Source organism: Erithacus rubecula, assembly GCF_903797595.1.
Source record: "Erithacus rubecula genome assembly, chromosome: 5".
NCBI lineage: Eukaryota > Metazoa > Chordata > Aves > Passeriformes > Muscicapidae > Erithacus > Erithacus rubecula.
In genome coordinates, this window is record NC_136687.1 from 50,328,755 (window position 1) to 50,345,971 (window position 17,217).

At 40.2% G+C, this 17,217-nt stretch overlaps 1 protein-coding gene across 2 annotated transcripts in view; it reads right to left on the bottom strand.

Annotated features, from left to right (window-relative positions):
- GRID2 (glutamate ionotropic receptor delta type subunit 2) overlaps positions 1–17,217 on the bottom strand; it is a 664,166-nt gene that overhangs the window by 26,210 nt on the left and 620,739 nt on the right. The window contains exon 15 of one of the 2 annotated variants that reach the window (XM_079306473.1): positions 4,469–4,504. The exons of the other annotated variant lie outside the window; for it this stretch is intronic. Coding sequence (XP_079162599.1) covers positions 4,469–4,504 — 36 coding nt within the window. The remainder of the gene's footprint in view (positions 1–4,468; positions 4,505–17,217) is intronic. 2 annotated transcript variants of the gene reach the window in all.

Here is a 17,217-nt window from a genome sequence, read left to right on the forward strand (position 1 = left end):
ACTCCAAATTTGAGCTATGCAAGCTGAACTTTTAAAAAAATACTTTAAAGTTAAGTCTTGCAATGATAAAAAAAAAAAAAAGTGCAAACATAACAATTGTATTTTCAGCAAACAGTTTATATAATTGCCCATTTCCAAGAAAGGAGTTTGGATGAATTTTTGATAATTTTAATGCAATACCCTATTCATCAGGGCGACTTGTAGAACATCACTTAAATGAGAATGCTCAGATTTGCAAATTCTTTTTTAGTTCAAATAGATTTGTTAATACTTGCAATTCCCATTTTTCTTCGTGCACATCCATTCACGGCCTTTTTGCAACACTTTTCTAGGGATAGCTGTAATATTTTTGAGCATTACCATGTGTAGAAAACCTGTCTCCTTGTTAAAGATTAAGAGGTAATAACCAGCCAATACAGATTCAGTTCTTTTGCCAGGGAACAGCCACCCTCATATAGAGAGCCTGATTTGCAACCTTGTTGAAATGGAGACAAAATAATGCAAAGTAACAGATCGATCTTTTATTGTGGTTGCCAGGAAAAAATGTATTTCCTCTACAAAAACTTCCTTCCTTCCAGAGTTCCTATGTCCTCATTCAGATACAATGAACTACCACATGGGCTATATCTACTCTCCTGTCTTGATCCATAAATATCATTATAGAAAGTGCAAGAAACCTTTGTCTAAGGGGTACTGCAAAACCTGACACTCGATTCTAGAAATTTGGTTTCCAGCCATGGAAACGAAAATTAGGTCTGGATAAAGTTGACATAAATTACTTGCTTTCTTTCTGTTCTAGAATAATCTAAACCCACTCATTTCTCTCTCATTTGATAAGGTGAATAGCTTGAGCTTCTAGCATTGTTCATGATAATAATTTTTCTCAGATTCCAGACTGCTTATGTAGCTCTGAATTTTTATGATGTATCTGTAGCAGAAATGAATTTAGTATTAACGACCAATAAAAATACCACCAGTGTTGCATACAGAATCAAAAAGTCCCTTTTTTCCTGCATACTAGCAACAAACTTGTGTTTCAATTTCCATTATTTCTCCTCAGGACTCTACAAATAATTAATTTGAGGGCCTGTTTGTAATAGAATAATTTAAGATAATTTAATTTCTAACAAAATATTTAATCTGGCCTAAAGCAAAATGCCATCTTACAGATTTAAGCATCAAAGGACTTTTGGTTTTTAAGGTGAAATAAAAACCAGCTATATTTAAAATTAATTTTGAATAAAAAAAATTATTATTCAAATGTTTATGCAAATATTTATAATTCCTTTCTTGACCCAATCTCTGAAAGAAAACGAAGTTGATGTCACTATCCCAGCCTTTTTTGTCTTGTTTTCCTTCCTGAAATCATCTCAACAATTTCTATGAGGGCAAATTTGGGTTAAGACAAAGTGCAAAATGGAGCCACAATGACTACAAAGGTCTCATTTCTTCTGTTCACTTCACTCCTCTTCAGAGTGAACCAAGCCATGTAAGAACACGAAACATTTCGAGAAATAATCTTCACACACACAGTTGCTTAGGTGAAGGTGGATTGTAGCAGCCTGAAATCAGGGGCCCAGTAGTGCCAAAAGAAAAGGAGAGGGCCCTGGGTGACTCAAGGCAAGGTGCAGTTTGAAGAAAGTTTATTAACTTTGATGCTAAGCTAGCTCTGAGCTGCAGCAGCTGGCAGCTGGGGAAGAAAGAAATAGACCTGCTCGAAATGTGAGTGTCACTGATTTGAAAATTTTAAAAACTTTGAACTCTGGACCCAGGAGTGTAATTTTATAGTTAATTTTCAGAGAGCTAATACACAGCAGTCAGTGCTGGAATAAGCCAACATCTCACTGAACTATTTTATTGTCAGAACCACAGCTGTGATATACATGATTACCATTCCAAAAAACAGCCTTAGTATTACTTCTTAAAAGGGTAATGAATGCAATAAAAGGTTCTCAGCCACTGCAAGAGCAATAACAATATTAATGTAATTTGAAAAGATGGTCAAAACTCTTTGCTAATGCTCATGAATCATCAGCTGCTTTTGCAATATAACTGCTGTATTTGGAAATTGCATTTCCCCACTCATTCACATTATTCTGACCATTCTTCCAGTCTGTCTGTTTTTTAAAGTCATCATATGTCCAAGAAACAGCAATCAAGAACCATGAATGTGATTTTGTCATGCTTTCATTACAGAGAAAGAAAATACACTGCAGGTGCCCCTCTGAGCAAGAAAAGCCATCCCTCCCAACAAGCAGCTCTGCAGTGTGACCATGAGCTGCTGATGGAGTTGTTATCATTATAAAGAGGTCTTCTGTGGGACAATCTTCAGCTGTGATTGGGTTTTGACAAAGACATAGGGAGGCTTGATGTGGGAAGGAAGGATGCAAAGAGTTTCTGCCATTTTATCAGTGTGAAAGTAAAGTCAAATGACATCTGAAGTGTTTTTGGAGAAAGCCCAGAGCTGGTTTCTGGCACACAGTGGGTTTCCATACAGGCCAGAAGCAATAACCATACACAGAAATGAAACATGCAGAAGTGGAGCTGGTCCTGATCAGTGGAGTTTCCTGCAATCTCACATGAGAACTCATTACACTATCCACAGGGCAGAGAGACTAAAACTAAACCTAATAGGTGAGCAAAGGCCTGGATGTGGCAAGGCCTAAGTGAGATTTTGTGCTCCTGCACCAGAAGCACTGAAGAAAAAAAGGAGCTCATCTGTTCTCCCCAGCTGCTTCCACTTTTGTCCCTGAAATTGCACCTCATCACTAATGCAGGCTGATGAGGAGGGGAAAGGCAGGGAGAAGCCAAGGAAGAGAGAGGTGGCCAAGCTAACCAGGGCAGAATTCCAAGGAGTAAAATGCTATTTATATTATAATAGATACTATAGATACTATAATAGCATCTATTCTATTATACTATAATAGAAGACCTTAGATCCTCAGAGCAGACTTTTCCATGGGAGGATGGGGTAGGAGAGCTGCATCTGCTACAAAGGGATAAACACCCTTGTAAAAGTCAAAAATGAGCCAAAAATCTCTGTTTCAAAATACCAGGACAGCTGAAACACCAACAAACAAAAATAATTCTGAATAAAGTTTTAGTGACAAAAAGAAGGCTGACGGGAATGGTTCAGAGTGTGAAAAATTGTGACTAATAAACAATATAAGTTCTGTTTTACTATAAAATCCCATCACATAAAAAATTGTTCCTGTGAATCATCCTTGATGCTGGTGAGCAGACTCTGTTCAGAGCACAGTTTGCACTGTCCATAAATATCAGCATGGCCAGTAAACTCAAGGCAATGACAAGGAGGCTGTAAAACCATTGAGGGTGCATACACTGCAGTGGTTGTAAAAAGTGCTGCAAAGGTAAAATTATCTTTTATTAAATCTTTTGTTTGGGAGGAGCTTTGTACATTAACAGGGCATGTAGCACCCAGGATAGCTTTCCAAAAGCAGCAGTCTCTCTGCCCTTAAACTGCATTTGGAGTGCTGTAAAGTTCTAAAACTACTTCAACCAAGAAGGTTTCTACATTTACTACGTTCTCAGCTGTGACCAAACCTTCATTGCTCGCTCAAATATTTACAACTGAAGCATGCAGAAGTTCAGAAGGAAAAAGTTAACTCTTTTCTCCTAAAAGCTCAACACACAACTGTAAAAGCTCAGTAGGGGAGTGCAAGGTCTGACATTTAGAAAGCTGCACACAAGCCAATATAACTGAAGCCCATCCATTTTATTTATCTCATGTAACTAAAGGTGAGAAAGTTGTGTGGGGCCTGATGGAGCAAGTGTTGTGCTGTGGTTTAGTACCACAGATGTCAACCAGGCTGTTACTGTTCTTTTCCTGCAAGGGCATACATCTGGAAGAACTCTGGGATATCCATAGAAATCAGAATGGTAGGAGTTTCTGAAGAGCATTCATCTTCCAAGATGAGGGGAAAACTTGGCTTTGACCTCTAGACTGTTTCCTGGACTTAAGGCAAATACTAAAGGACCTTCAATGCCCAAGCAGAGTGGTGACAGCTCACAGGAAGATGCAGATATTATAAAACGAATTAAACTGCCTTCAGTTCAGCTATCAGGACTGACAGGTTTATGACCAAAACAAAGGAGTTTTACTATTAACAAGCCAGACACAGCATTTTCTCAGACAATGTAGACAGATGTTGATTGTTTCAATTATATAAAAATAAATATATTGCATAAAAATAAATCCATATTTTATAGGTTTGATAGCATTTGTCAATATGTGCAATCTTAACAAAATACCATATGCTCTAGAGATTAAGTATGACTCTTGTGTAATACCAAATGAGTACACTGGGAGTTGTTTTTGCATATTGGAGGTTTAGAACTTGTCCCTTAGAGCATTGATATTTCCTTTGGAATAAGAAATTAACAGCAAATCCAGCAATACCCTTCATACTACACTATAAAATGAATGCAAAACAAACTCTAGTCTCACCCACAGGAGGATAGGATAATTCCACACTTCTCATTCCTATTAAAAAAGACATAAATTCAATTTTTATCATCTTTTCTGTTACAACACAATCTCTCTCTATTAGGACATGCAGACTGTAATCAAACACAAATGCTTACTTAAACTAGTCAAGCTCTGTGTATTTTGTACTAAAGCCAGCATATTGTGCCTAATTAACCCTTCTGCTTTCCTGGCTGCGTTGCTCTGAACTGAGCACTAAAGCCATGACAGTGAAATTTTAGTGAAGAGCTCACGAGGGAAAAATTGCACTCCATTCACCTTAGCCTTTTGTGGCATAAAGAAGCAGCATTTTTAATACAGCCTGTATTCCACCAAAATGCATCCCACAAATACTTCTGGAGCAGCACTAAGGGAGAGGAGGGCAGCACTACTTCCCCCCAAACAAGATTTGCAGAATCACACTAAAGGATATAAGGGCAGTCTTTGCTTCTGCAGGCACAGTAACTGAATTTCCAGGCTATAATTGGATGATGTGGTTTGCACCATCGCCAGAACCCCTCGATGGAATTACATCTGCCTGATAAATTATATAGTTTTCAGAACTGTGTTTTACACAGAGCATGGAGTCCTGGGTCCTAATGTCTTGATGGGTATCATCTACCTTCTGCTCCTGACATCCCAAGGGAGGCTTACAATGATATGAGCTGCCCTTTGCTCAGGCAGAAAGGGAATGCCCATGGGAGAGCTCAGGAAGCTTCTCCTTGCCAAAGGGTCTTTCCTTTCACAGCCTGACGTTCATTTCCCTCCCTGGGATAAGGAAAAAAACAGGAGGCAGAGGGAAAAGGGATGTCTGCTGTTGTCTCCTTTCTTCCCAAAGAAAAGCAGTACAAGCCCACATAGCATCAGCCACTGTGTTTTAATATGCTTGGTAAACTACAAGCATGATCAGCACCAGGCTGCTGAGGCTGGGTTGTCCCAAAATGTCTTTATTAAAGTGTCTCAGTGTTCTTTTATACCTGAAATTCTGATGTGTTGAAACAAAGTAGGAGTTAAGCAGGATTACATTTTGGCTTCCTCTGATGCACTTATGCAGGAAACAGTATATACCAAGGGAGTGGATTTCAATCTGAGAATGCAGAAGGAATTGGAAAATAACCTATATGTAACTGCAGTAGTCCTAATGGCAGCTTAAACCCTGAGAACCAATGCAAAGAAAGGGCCTGCCTCCCTCTATCTATCCCCTGACTAAAAGAGAATGCACAATGAGGTTGGACAGAGAATAAATAAATGAGAAAACAGACATTTAGTATACTTATTTAATTAGTTCTTTCTGCTTCTAATGGTAATGTGGCAGAATAGGAGACTGAACAGAACAAGGTGGCTGCCTATGGCATAATTAGGCCTTTTAAGGAGGGAGAGAAAGACATCAGTCTGCACAGGCTGGTAGGAAAGCAACTTCAGTGAGCACCCAATTTCCATAGCTGGAAACACACAGCCTCTTTAATGAATGTCTCAGATAAAACATTTAGCTTTTTTTGTTATAGTTTTAAAATAAAACACCACTGTTACCAGTGAGTTGGAAAGCTTGGGTTTTCTTTGCATTACTGGAGTTCCTAGACTTGGGGTTCTCTGGCCTTAAATGTGCAAAAGATTACTTTAACACCTAAATGTTTGGTTTTTTTTTTTTTTTTTTTTTTTTTTTTTTAAACAAGGGGTGAATAAGAATGGGACAACAAGAATGGAAGTCCCAGAAGGAAGGGCTGCCTGAGCTCTCTTCTTCCTTCCCCTTCTCCCCTTTGGAGCCCTAGATCACCACTTTGTATTTTGACTGAGAGTCCTGGAACAGCATTCTCAATTTTCTAATACATATCAAGGGGCCTGAACACACAGACACACCCTGCAATGCCACCCACCACCCTGGGATAAACCTGTGGAGAACCAGCACTTCTTCAGAAATCATTCAGGACACCACTGGGGGTACACAGATCTGGTTACCAGCAGATTGTATAACAAAGGCAGGGTAGGATAAAAAACTGACATTGTAAAAGAGGGATTGAAGATCTTTCAATCTCTTTAGACCTTAATTAAAATCCTTAAATTAAAACCACCCTATTTTGTGCAAAACATAGGTGTTTTTCTTGGGCCAAAATGCATATGCATGCTTACATATCCTCATCCACAGGTGAAGTGCAGCCCCATTATAACGCAGCACTGAAGTCTAAAGACTCAGATGAATTGATTTTTAAATTGTTTTTTTAACCTCTTCAAAGAATCCAGCCCTAAATCTCTGTCTTTGCTGAAATTTTTCCTAATGTGTCCAGGCCCCAGACACCTTCAGTATCCATCTGCAATGTACATTGGAGCTTGGCAGAACTCTTTCCCTTAAACTAATCAGTTTTGCTCTAACCTACACTACTGTGAGATGTAGGACAAGCATTATCTTAAGTGCATCTCTATTTATTTAATAACCTCATTTAGAGCACAATAAATACACACAAGAAGTGATCAGGATCATGTCTGGTAGGAAGCTGTGTGGCTGAAATTGATAAACACTTAGCAACTGATTTTAGTTGAAATTGGATTGAAGTTCCCAAAAGGTCAGTAAAATAAGTATCTACCTGAAAATTACTATAACCACTCCAAATTGTCACACAGAATTTCTAAAATTAACTCACAGGATAAAATGAGGAATTAATGCCAGGGCACCAACACAAACCTAGAAAGCAGCATTAAAAATATGGTCTGATGGTAACAATAGTTTATTTTTTCCTAACTCAGTGACATAAATGTTTATGTCTTTATTAATACTAATAAACTTGTATTTTCCTGCAGCACACTGATCATTCAATCTTATTTCTCAGGTAGGTAAGCACTTCATCAATTTTTTTTTTTTACTTAGCTATGCTTGGCTTGGCATTGCCCTTTCATCTCCTGCAAGTCTAATTACACAATTAGGAGTTTTTTTCCTTTTTTAAAATTCAACTCAGCCTTGTATTTTGGCACCTTATCTTTATCTGGGGAGATGAGTAACAGCTCTACTTGACTTTTATGGTTAGGTTTTCTAAGTCTGATGCTGCTGAGGCCATTCCTGGCAGGTGTTTGGCACCAGGCTTGCTCCTGTAGGGCAGGTACCTTAATGGAAACACAGGAGGTGTTGGATGGACACCCAGGGATTGACTGCATGCCAAAATCAGTCTCTCTGCATGACATGATGTTGTCCACTGTGCCTACATGGGGGTCAAGACCTAGAATTGCACTGGTGGTAGTTTTCCTTTGGAAAACCAGGGCTGAAAGGGGAGGTCAGCCCCCAGCAGGCAAGAATGATGCTCTCCCTTTATTTTCAAGAACACTTTTGTTTTTCTCCTAAAGTAGAAAAAAAATACCAGCAAAGAAGCTACAGGTGATGGGGGACTAAGTCAATGTCAGCTAAACTCCTGGGAAGAAATATTTGACTTTGGTGTGTTTTAGATCTCACCCTTATTTTGCAGTGTTATTTTATCTTACCTGTAAATTGCTTTATATAAGCCTTGGTGCCACTTCTGCAAATACCCTTCCACAGCTGATTTTGAAAATCCAGAGTAAAATATAATATCTTTGGAGAAGAGAGAGAGTTGATATCAAAAAAGGATCATTATCTGAAGTCGAGGCCATTCCTTTAATCATAAGGTGGAAGAGAGATTTTGCAATTTTCTAAGTGAGATTTGCTCACTGCTAAGAACAAAAAGTGATCACAGCTAATATTACCCTGGGCAGTGCACCTTGTGAACATATTTTTAAGCTTCTTACTGGGGGAAAATGGTCACACATTTTTCCAGTCATGCTCCTTGGACAAGGAGCAGCTCTTTCCCTTTTTTAGATGGGTTTTACTTACAATGACATATTTAGTGTTAGAGGTATCAAAGGGAACAAACTAATAAATAGGTGTTTTCTTTTTTTAAAATCAGGTCCAAAGCAAAAAAATTAAAAATGCTGTGCCAGTATCACTTTAAAAACAGAATGGGTGATCCTAGTGGTATTGTTTCCAGGCATTTATCTCAGTTACCAGAGTATCAGCAGTTTATAAGCAGAATTTTAGTATCTCAGTATTATATTAAAATACATGCCATGAAAACATAAAAAAAAATGTTATTTGTTATCAGCAGAAATAGCTGCTGTCAGGGCTGGGTTCATGGAATTCAGTGCAGAGCCATGTTCTAAGCTGAATCAATGATCCCTGATAACTGACAGACTCTTCCTGAATGTGCAGCACTGATATCAAACCAGTGTGGTGGGACAGGCACCCAAAAACTATCCTTTGAAAGGATTTTGGCCCATAGGTTTCACACAGCGTTGACATTTCTTCTGTTCTTCCTTCCATTTCCTGCTCTTGGTGCCTGCTAGAGCCTGGCACTGCATGTGATCTGGCTGTTCAAGAGACCAAAGTATGAAAAATACTTCATAATGCCTTTTCCCCACCATGGTTAGCATGCATGAAATGAATGAGGCTTCCTGCACAAGGGATAAATCTATAGCTAAATGTCAAAAACTATAACTCTCTCTGAAGGTAGCTTATTAACAATTTGCTATGGTTCATTTTACAGTGACACTTCCATATTCGGGAGTGTCAGAGTACAGAGGAGCAGCCTGGGATCAATTCATTCTGACATTAAAAAAAAGAAGATTAAAAAAATAAAAAAAAAAAAAAAAAAGGGAAAGGAGGGAGAACAGAACTGGTATCTAACAAAGCATCTGGACTCATTCAAAGATAAAGAAAATCCAAGATTCATTACTGAGCCCCCCAGCCCCACTCAGACAGGCTTTGTGACACAGTCAGGGTGATTATAGCTCACTGGAGGAACACACAGCAGCCCTAAAGCCACATTTGCTTAAAGAGCATGATACAGCTCTTCCTCCCAAATCATGTATTAAAGCTCTACAAAAAAACAGCATGAGTGAAATACACTGTATGCATATGAGAGAAAGAGCAGCACCAAAGCTATTGAAAGGAAATTAATGAGTATAGTAAATCCAGATTTTTGATACTCTTAGTTTTTAAAACCAATATTAGAAGCAATGAGAGGTTTTGCTTAAAAAAAAAAGCAGCTCTGATTCTGCAGATTGAAAGAGAGCAAGAACATAGGTTTGGGGTTAACAATTAAAAAGAAAAACAGTTCTAGGGGCTGGCTAAAAAACTGCAAGTGAAAACTCCCTCTCTGGAACAGGACACCTCTATAGCAGTGTGCTAACCTGGACACAATACCCATGGGGAAAACTTCCATACCCTGGAAAGAGAAATGTCTGCACAGACTGCCTCCTCCAGCACACAAACTTCATTACTGTTTGTCATCATCTTCTGGTTGGGAAATGAGGAATGGGCATTTCCCACCTGTAGAGAAGGTTTTAGACCTTTCCAGACCAGAAAAATTGCAGTGGAGCCAGGCACAGCTCAAGGGAGCTCTGCTCAGCTCATTTGCTGGTTCTGAATTGCTGCAGAGGAAAATGGGGAAAATGAAGGGGAAATGTGAAAAGCCACAGTGTGTTCCTCCTGCTGGCTCAGAGGGACCCCTGGCAATGTGTGGCAACAAATGGGTGGTCCTGAAGGCATTTTTCTATGAATTTGCTCTCACAATAGCAGAGATAGGGCAGGTACCAAACTACTTTGGGGTTACTGGTGAAGTACTTAATAAAAGGGAGTAAGGAATGTTTTGGCAGCTTGGTGATATAACACTATTCTTGGAGCTATCACCTCTTAATGATAAAAGTTTGAGGCCACTTTGTTTGAATTTCAGTGAAAACTTGTGGAGAGAGCCTGAACCAGAGTTATCTGCAGAATCTGTATTGCAAGAATATTGGCTTTATTCAGCTGTCAGACTTCTCCAGTTCTGGGGAAGTTTCCCCACCTTACATATTCTAGTTCCAAGTTTTCACATTGAGCTTTACATCCTAGCATGGGTGAATGATAATAAGATTATTAAACAGCCATCTCTTAATGACTCTTATCTTCTGGGGTAATTATTAATGCCACACCAGGAATGAAATCCATCTTCCAATGAACTAAAATCCTCAGCACTCCCAGACCTGTACATCTTTTATGAAGGTTGGTGTGTAAGAGACAGTTTATGAGGAAGAAAATTACTGCTTGGCCCAGAGCTTGGACTCTTAGGTGCTACCTGCCTATAAATTTGCAGACAATTCACAGGAGATAAAAACCACAGGGAGAAAAAACTGGAATGCTCTTAAAGGTTCATAAAAGCAACAGCAATTGTAGACCACCCAAGTTACCTTTATGTTCTTAGGGGGGAATACTGTTATCAGTGAAAAAGCAGAAGTATTTCTAATAAGATAGTAATTTTCTCCTGAGGACCTCCATCCCATTGGCAGTGTCTCACCTCCATAGTTCTGGATTTGGGTGTCAGCAAGACTGGATGTGGCTTGGAAAGGAGAGATGGTGCAGGGCTGGGAGGAGGCCCCAAAGAAACAAACCCGAGGAGAAAGTTAACACTCTTCTCATTTCCTTTCAAAAAATTGTAAATAAATGTAAATGCAAGGAATAGAAAGTCTGGTCATGCCATGAGAAATTACCTGTGATTTCTAAGAGGCAGCTTTTCACTCTCTCTATCAGAGAAGATGCCTCAAATGGATCACAATGGCATTACCTATGCAAGAACAGCTCAAGTGCTGCTGATTCTTCCATCCTTAGGAAAATGAGCAGAAGCTGATGTTAAGGAGTCACCTGACATTGCCAAGGTACTGCTGCTGCATCCAGTGCCAGTTTCCCACAAGCTTTATGTTATTTATTAACAGAGACAAAAAGTTTAGGTAGTTTGAATATTTTAAACCAACAACTCTTTACCACAGATACAGTGAGATCAACTGAAAATAGCAACAACAACAATAAAAATAAATTATTATTTTAAAAGAATTTTAAAGAATGATTCACATCAGAAAAGTTAATTACACAAGCACATGCTTCAGGACAAAGCTGAAAAATATTAGATAAATACTAATTTGAAAACCCCTTCCATCCATGTTTTTTTTAAAGTGGCTGTTGTCTATTATAGTACTTTGTTGTGTTTGTAATCACAGTTTTTGAATAGAGACAGGACTAACTAACTAAAATCTATTACATATTGATTTGATTTTACATTTAAAAGATTAAAAAGATAACTCTGATGCACATAATGAAATATGAGGTCTGTTCTCCCTCCAAGAGGCAAGGCAGGCAATTTATTCTGGAACTTTCTAGATGGGAGACAGTCACATTTGCAAAGGGACAAACTGAGAAACTCTTATCACCTGACATAAATTTCTGCCTGCTTTCTTCTGTTTTAGAAAAGCAGCTTTCTTGCTTGTATAGAGAAAATACCTCTTATCCAAAAAGCTGCCATTTTAATCACATTAGCATTAATTAGCAGAAAAATTTGATATTCTAATGATGATAGAATCTTGCTTGCAGAGCTCTCAAAACCTTCAAAGCATTGCATGAGAATGAATAGAGTAATGCATAACTGTGCATGCCTTTTATCAGCTCCAGTACTATTTGATGCTCATTAAGTATTTTCTGGAATTAAAATGCATGGCACTTGATAGCTGAAAGCCCAGTTGTTTAAAAGAATAGAAGCCACAGAAGTAGCTTTCTATGAGGGAAGAAAGTTTAATTCTCTCATCAGAGGAACAAAACATGTTTAGCTTAGCGTGTTTGCTGTTTATCTCATTATTCCAGAGAGCACTATATATTGGAGTTGTGTGCCTGTTTTTCAGAGGGACTGTGGATAAGTACAGTTTATTAAACCCTGCTGAGGCAATCTGTTGTGTCTGTCTGTTTTAATGTTGTTATAAGTCAGTTAAGCATGTACCATACTTGTTAGCTGCATATATACTAATTTAATGTATTGATGGGCTGTCAGTACAAATACCTAATGAATATTAAAATACAAACTCAGATACAGAAATGCAAAGCAGAGCCAGCATGTGGTCAACATTTTGAGGGACAGGCAGAGAAAGGAAAAGACCAGAGTTCAGAGTAAATGACAGTAAACACTCATGAAATGAACCTGAAAACAAATCACTAGCAGCTTCCCAGGAAAGATGGAGGAAAATAATAATTAGGGGTCTCAAAAACACAGGCTCTAAATATACACTGTGAACTTTGTCTTCTGCCAGCTGATTTCAATATAAATGAAACAAAGGGTGGTTAGCAGACCAGTATGCCAGTAAGACAAAGGGAACTAGAGAAAACAGAATAAAGACACTGTACCAGGGGAGGGAGGGGAGGGGAGAAGGAAAAATCTCCCACTGTCTCTTCGGCAATGCTAATTTTCTGTTTAACAATGGCTCCAAAAATGGATAGCAGTCGATATTTTGCATGCTCTGCATAATCTAGTCTTTCAGCTAAGGCATGTACGTACAAATCTCTCCAGCTCCAAGTGAATGTGGCAGGAGTTTGCTGGGCATGTTGCTCCCTATTAGATCACATTCAGAGCTGCAGCCAGCTGCTTGTTAGAGATTCAAAGGCTTGTGCACCATCAGCCCCAGCTCAGAGGCATGCTGTCTATCCTTCTCGGGGTTTGAAGTGAAGTGCAAATTACAAAGAGAAAACCCTTGGGCCAGAGGAGGAAATATCAAACCCCTCTGAGTGGGGAGGCAGCAGGGTAGGAACACGTGAGCAGCCACAGGGCTGATGAAACAGCCCAAGAAATGCAGGATCTGTCTGGAGTTCTGCTTCTTTCTCCCTGTCCCACATCTCCAAAATCATAAATGTGACTCGAGGGTGAGAGGGCTCTGGCACATCTACCAGTTGCAGAAAAGGGAAGGAGGAAAGAGCATGTAAAATAGGAGGTGACCAGGTGGGAACTCATGGTGGCTTACCATGGTGGTGACACATCGTGGTGGGAACACCTTGCCAGTGCAGAAAAGGCACCAAAAAGGGTCTGGTTTAAAAAGCCCCCTCTGGTGGCTCCTTCACAGGTGGGAAATCCTGCTTGGACCTGCTGCTCCCATCCTGTGGGATGGTGACCCAATGCTGCCCATCCAGCAGGGGCTGCAGGCATCTGCAGTGTTCCAGGAATGAAGGGACTGCAGTGCAGATGCAGAGTGCAGGGACATGCAGAGATGTTGGGAAATCTCCCTCTGAGAGTGACCAGGGAGATGGAAAGCCAATGTGGTCTTCATCTGCAGTCAACAGGAACAGTGGTCAGTTTTGATTTAGAGGTGATTTTCTCAGTGGACACCTTCATGCAGGACAAAATGGGAGGGAAATCTGCTAATTTATATATGACAGAGCTTTCCTAGTTGGCAGCCAACAGCTGTGTTTGTGGATGGGGAAGAGAATGTGTCTTCATAGATCAAAGGCATAAGGATGTGTCAGAATTTCAAGCATCCTGTAAACATTCAGTGAAATGATAGACAGCAAGCCTTTGAAATGAAAGGAAAATCAGTGAAATTGGAAAAATCTGCTAAAAATCTGAATTCCACATTAAGCACATGCTTCCCTAGTGGCATCAGTCACTAAAACATTTTACAGCAACCTACTGATTTAAATAGAACCTAATATGATCAAACACCTCACCTTATGGTTTGAGCTAGGATGGTAAACCTACAGTTTTATTTGGCATGTCTGGGCCTTCTTTGATGCTCCTCTTTCCTGGCTCCTATTCAAATGACTTGAAATGACTGTAAATGTGCCCCTATAATGCTATGAGGTGTGAAATGCGCTCTGCTTCCCTGATCCTTTGGGCTCTGTCTGCTTTTCCTGCAGCCTGGGAGAGGAGTGGCAACAGTGGCCATCAGAAATCTGCTTGAGGAATGGCAGCTGGGTGGCAGGCTGGGATTGTACAGCAGAGGAGGAAGGACCAATCTTAGCTTGGCAAGATGCACTTCATCACCTCTAATTTACAGACAAGCAATCTTGCTGGGGAAGTAGTGGAGGCAGGGACATTCCTGGAGGTAGATGAGAAAAATGACCTGCTGGGAAATTTCAGGAAGAAATAGCACTTTGGGCCACTGGCAGACATTTGGGTAGATGGTGGAAAACCCAGCTAAGGAGATCAGATGAGGAGAAAGAGCACGATTTGAATAGAGGGGAATGACACTCTAGGAATGGCAAAGCTTGAACTAATTTGAGTCCTTCTCACTCAAACCAAAATATGTGTTGTAGAGAGCTCAATGCAAAGCCACCACCAAAGTTTTAGAGAAGCAATATCTGGACTAGCACTAGTGTCTAAATCCAACCAATTTGTAAGTCTGTTCTCTGAATTTCCAGGGTTTTTCTATTTGCTTTCTGCCATCAGAATAAAGCCTGGTACACAGAGGTAGATGTCAAGCAAACATTCAGTTCAGTTTAATAAGATAGAGTGTAAATAACACAGGCTCTACATTTGATGCTCACTAAATATGACTGCATTATTCCTGTCTCTTGTGGCTTTTTTCATTGCTTCTGGCAGGAAAACACAGAATGGTAGGAAATCACTTACTCCAAGGCAAAGGCTTTGCTTCTGTAATAACTCACTAAAGGCCTAATCCTGCTGAGTTTGAAAAAACTTGGTAAGACAAAGGATATTTAATTTAATCAAGTATTAAGGTCATGTGCAAAATGAAAGATAAAGAAGATAAAGATAAAATAAAATGCAACCCTTCCATCAAGAGGCTGAAGGCAAGACAAAGAAATAATAGTCAAACTGATGGCTTCATGTGTGAATGGCTAGAAATATCTGCTATACCCAGAAAATAACTGAAACATCTGAAATCACCCTTTAAACCAGAAAACAGCTCCTGCTGCTGAAAATGTACAAGTCTGTAAAATGCTTCACTGTACAGCAGTGGTGCTGAACTGAGCCTTGCAAGACCAAGGCTGCAGCACTAATCTCCCCAAAAGCAGGGAGAGGAGGAGGAATACAGGCTCATCCCCACGTGCCTGCACTTTAGGAAGGATGGAGCCTGCAGCCCTCAGCAGCTCCTGCAAAGTGCAGCTAGAGGGAGATGAGGCAAGGGCACCACAGGGATGTGCTGAACCAGGCAGAATAAACAAATCCCTGCTGTCTTTGCTGACCTGGGGAGTGTGGTTAGGTGTAAGTGTGCCCACTGGGGCAAAACAATCCCAAATTCATGCAGCCAGCCATGCTTCTATTATCCAGCCACTGGGGCAAGGAAAATGACCTTTTCCCCCTGCTCAGTCATCTTAACAGCAACCACAACAGAAAAAAACACCTCAAAAGCTTGATTTAGCTAACATATGCAAGCTCAGCTTCCCATCAGCATCACTCCTGCCTGCTGCAGCTCTGCCCCAGGCCAGCACCACTTGTCCTGCCCTGCTTTTGCCTGGGTGGTAGGTGTGAAGATTTTTGCTATACAGTCCTGCTGCTTCAGATGCAGACTGAGACTTTTCAAAATACCTCTTTTTGCATTTCTCTGGCCTTGTGATTTCTGTGTGCTTAAAGCTCCAGAAAACAAACTGGTCTCTGGCGCTGTCTTTGGAGGAATTGAGGAAATAGAAAGGTATTGCAACCAGATTTCACATTTGAAGCTATGTAAACTTAGTCCCAATCAAGCCATCACTTGTCAAAAATTAAGAGAAGGCCATCATTAGGCCTCATTCCAGCTGGTTTGAAATCAGTAATTAACTCCTCACAGAAAACAGACATTTTGCAGGGAATCAGAGATGACATTTTTGCGTGTGATGTACTTAGTGAGCCAAAGGAGTCTGCATATTGACAGTAAACATTATGCCAACAAACCTCTGTAGGTTGGAAGAACCTCCTGTGCTAATTTGGGATGGTTTTCAACAGTGAGGGTATTAAAGCTGAAACAAGAAAACACATTTAGACTGCAGTAAGCAGAGAATTAGCAAGCTGAGGTGTTCCTGTTTACCACCATTAAGCAGAATCGAGAGAGGAACAAATGCAGCAGTGATCAGCTCTGCCCTGGCTCAGGAGCCTCCACCTGGGATGGGGCAAGCAGGAATGCAGGCAAAGCCACACTAGCCCACTGCAAAGCCACACTAGCCCACCACAAACCCCAGACTGTGGGGATTACATGACAGGAACTATCCAGCTCTCAGGTGCTTTGCTCTTGCTGGGATCTCACGCAGAGCAGACCAAGGAGCAATCTCAGCACCAGGCTGGGTTTCTCTGTAGCCATAATGCCCACTTGCATTTACATGGGTTGGTTGGTTGTTCCTCCTTTGCTTTTTAAAAAAATTCCTGGGAATCTAGGAAGTTATAGAAAAAGCCTGTATATCTCACACCCCAAAATTCTGGTTCAGGTTAAAATCAGGAAGTTCTATAAAATGCTGCTACTTGTTTAACTGAACACATCTCCACACATGAGTGTAAGTATTAAGAATACAGCTGACAATCATAAATCATGGCAGCTCACTGTGCACACAGAAAGGGAAAAGAAAGCTGTCACTTTGGTGCTTGACAGCACAGTGATGAGCACCATACAAATGCATAGTGCTCATCTAATATAAATTAGGAATTGCTGCCTAAAACACTACCATTAGGGAGTACAATGCACTGAAACTTGGGTAAACCAATAATATAATATTTTCTGCAGAAAGAAAGACAGGAGTGCCACAGGAGAGTGAAGTTTCTCTTATTAATGACTAGATAAAGTACTTGGTTCATTCCAGTTTGGAAAAAAACACCCGAGACAGCAGAAGCACAGGGAAATTCAGAGGATGGATGAAGCACTGGGAAAGATACACTGGGGGAAATTTCCTGGCCTCTTTCTTGCAGGGTTAAAGGCACAGCAATCTGCTAACCTGCACCCTTGCTTCATCTTGGAGGGTCTCA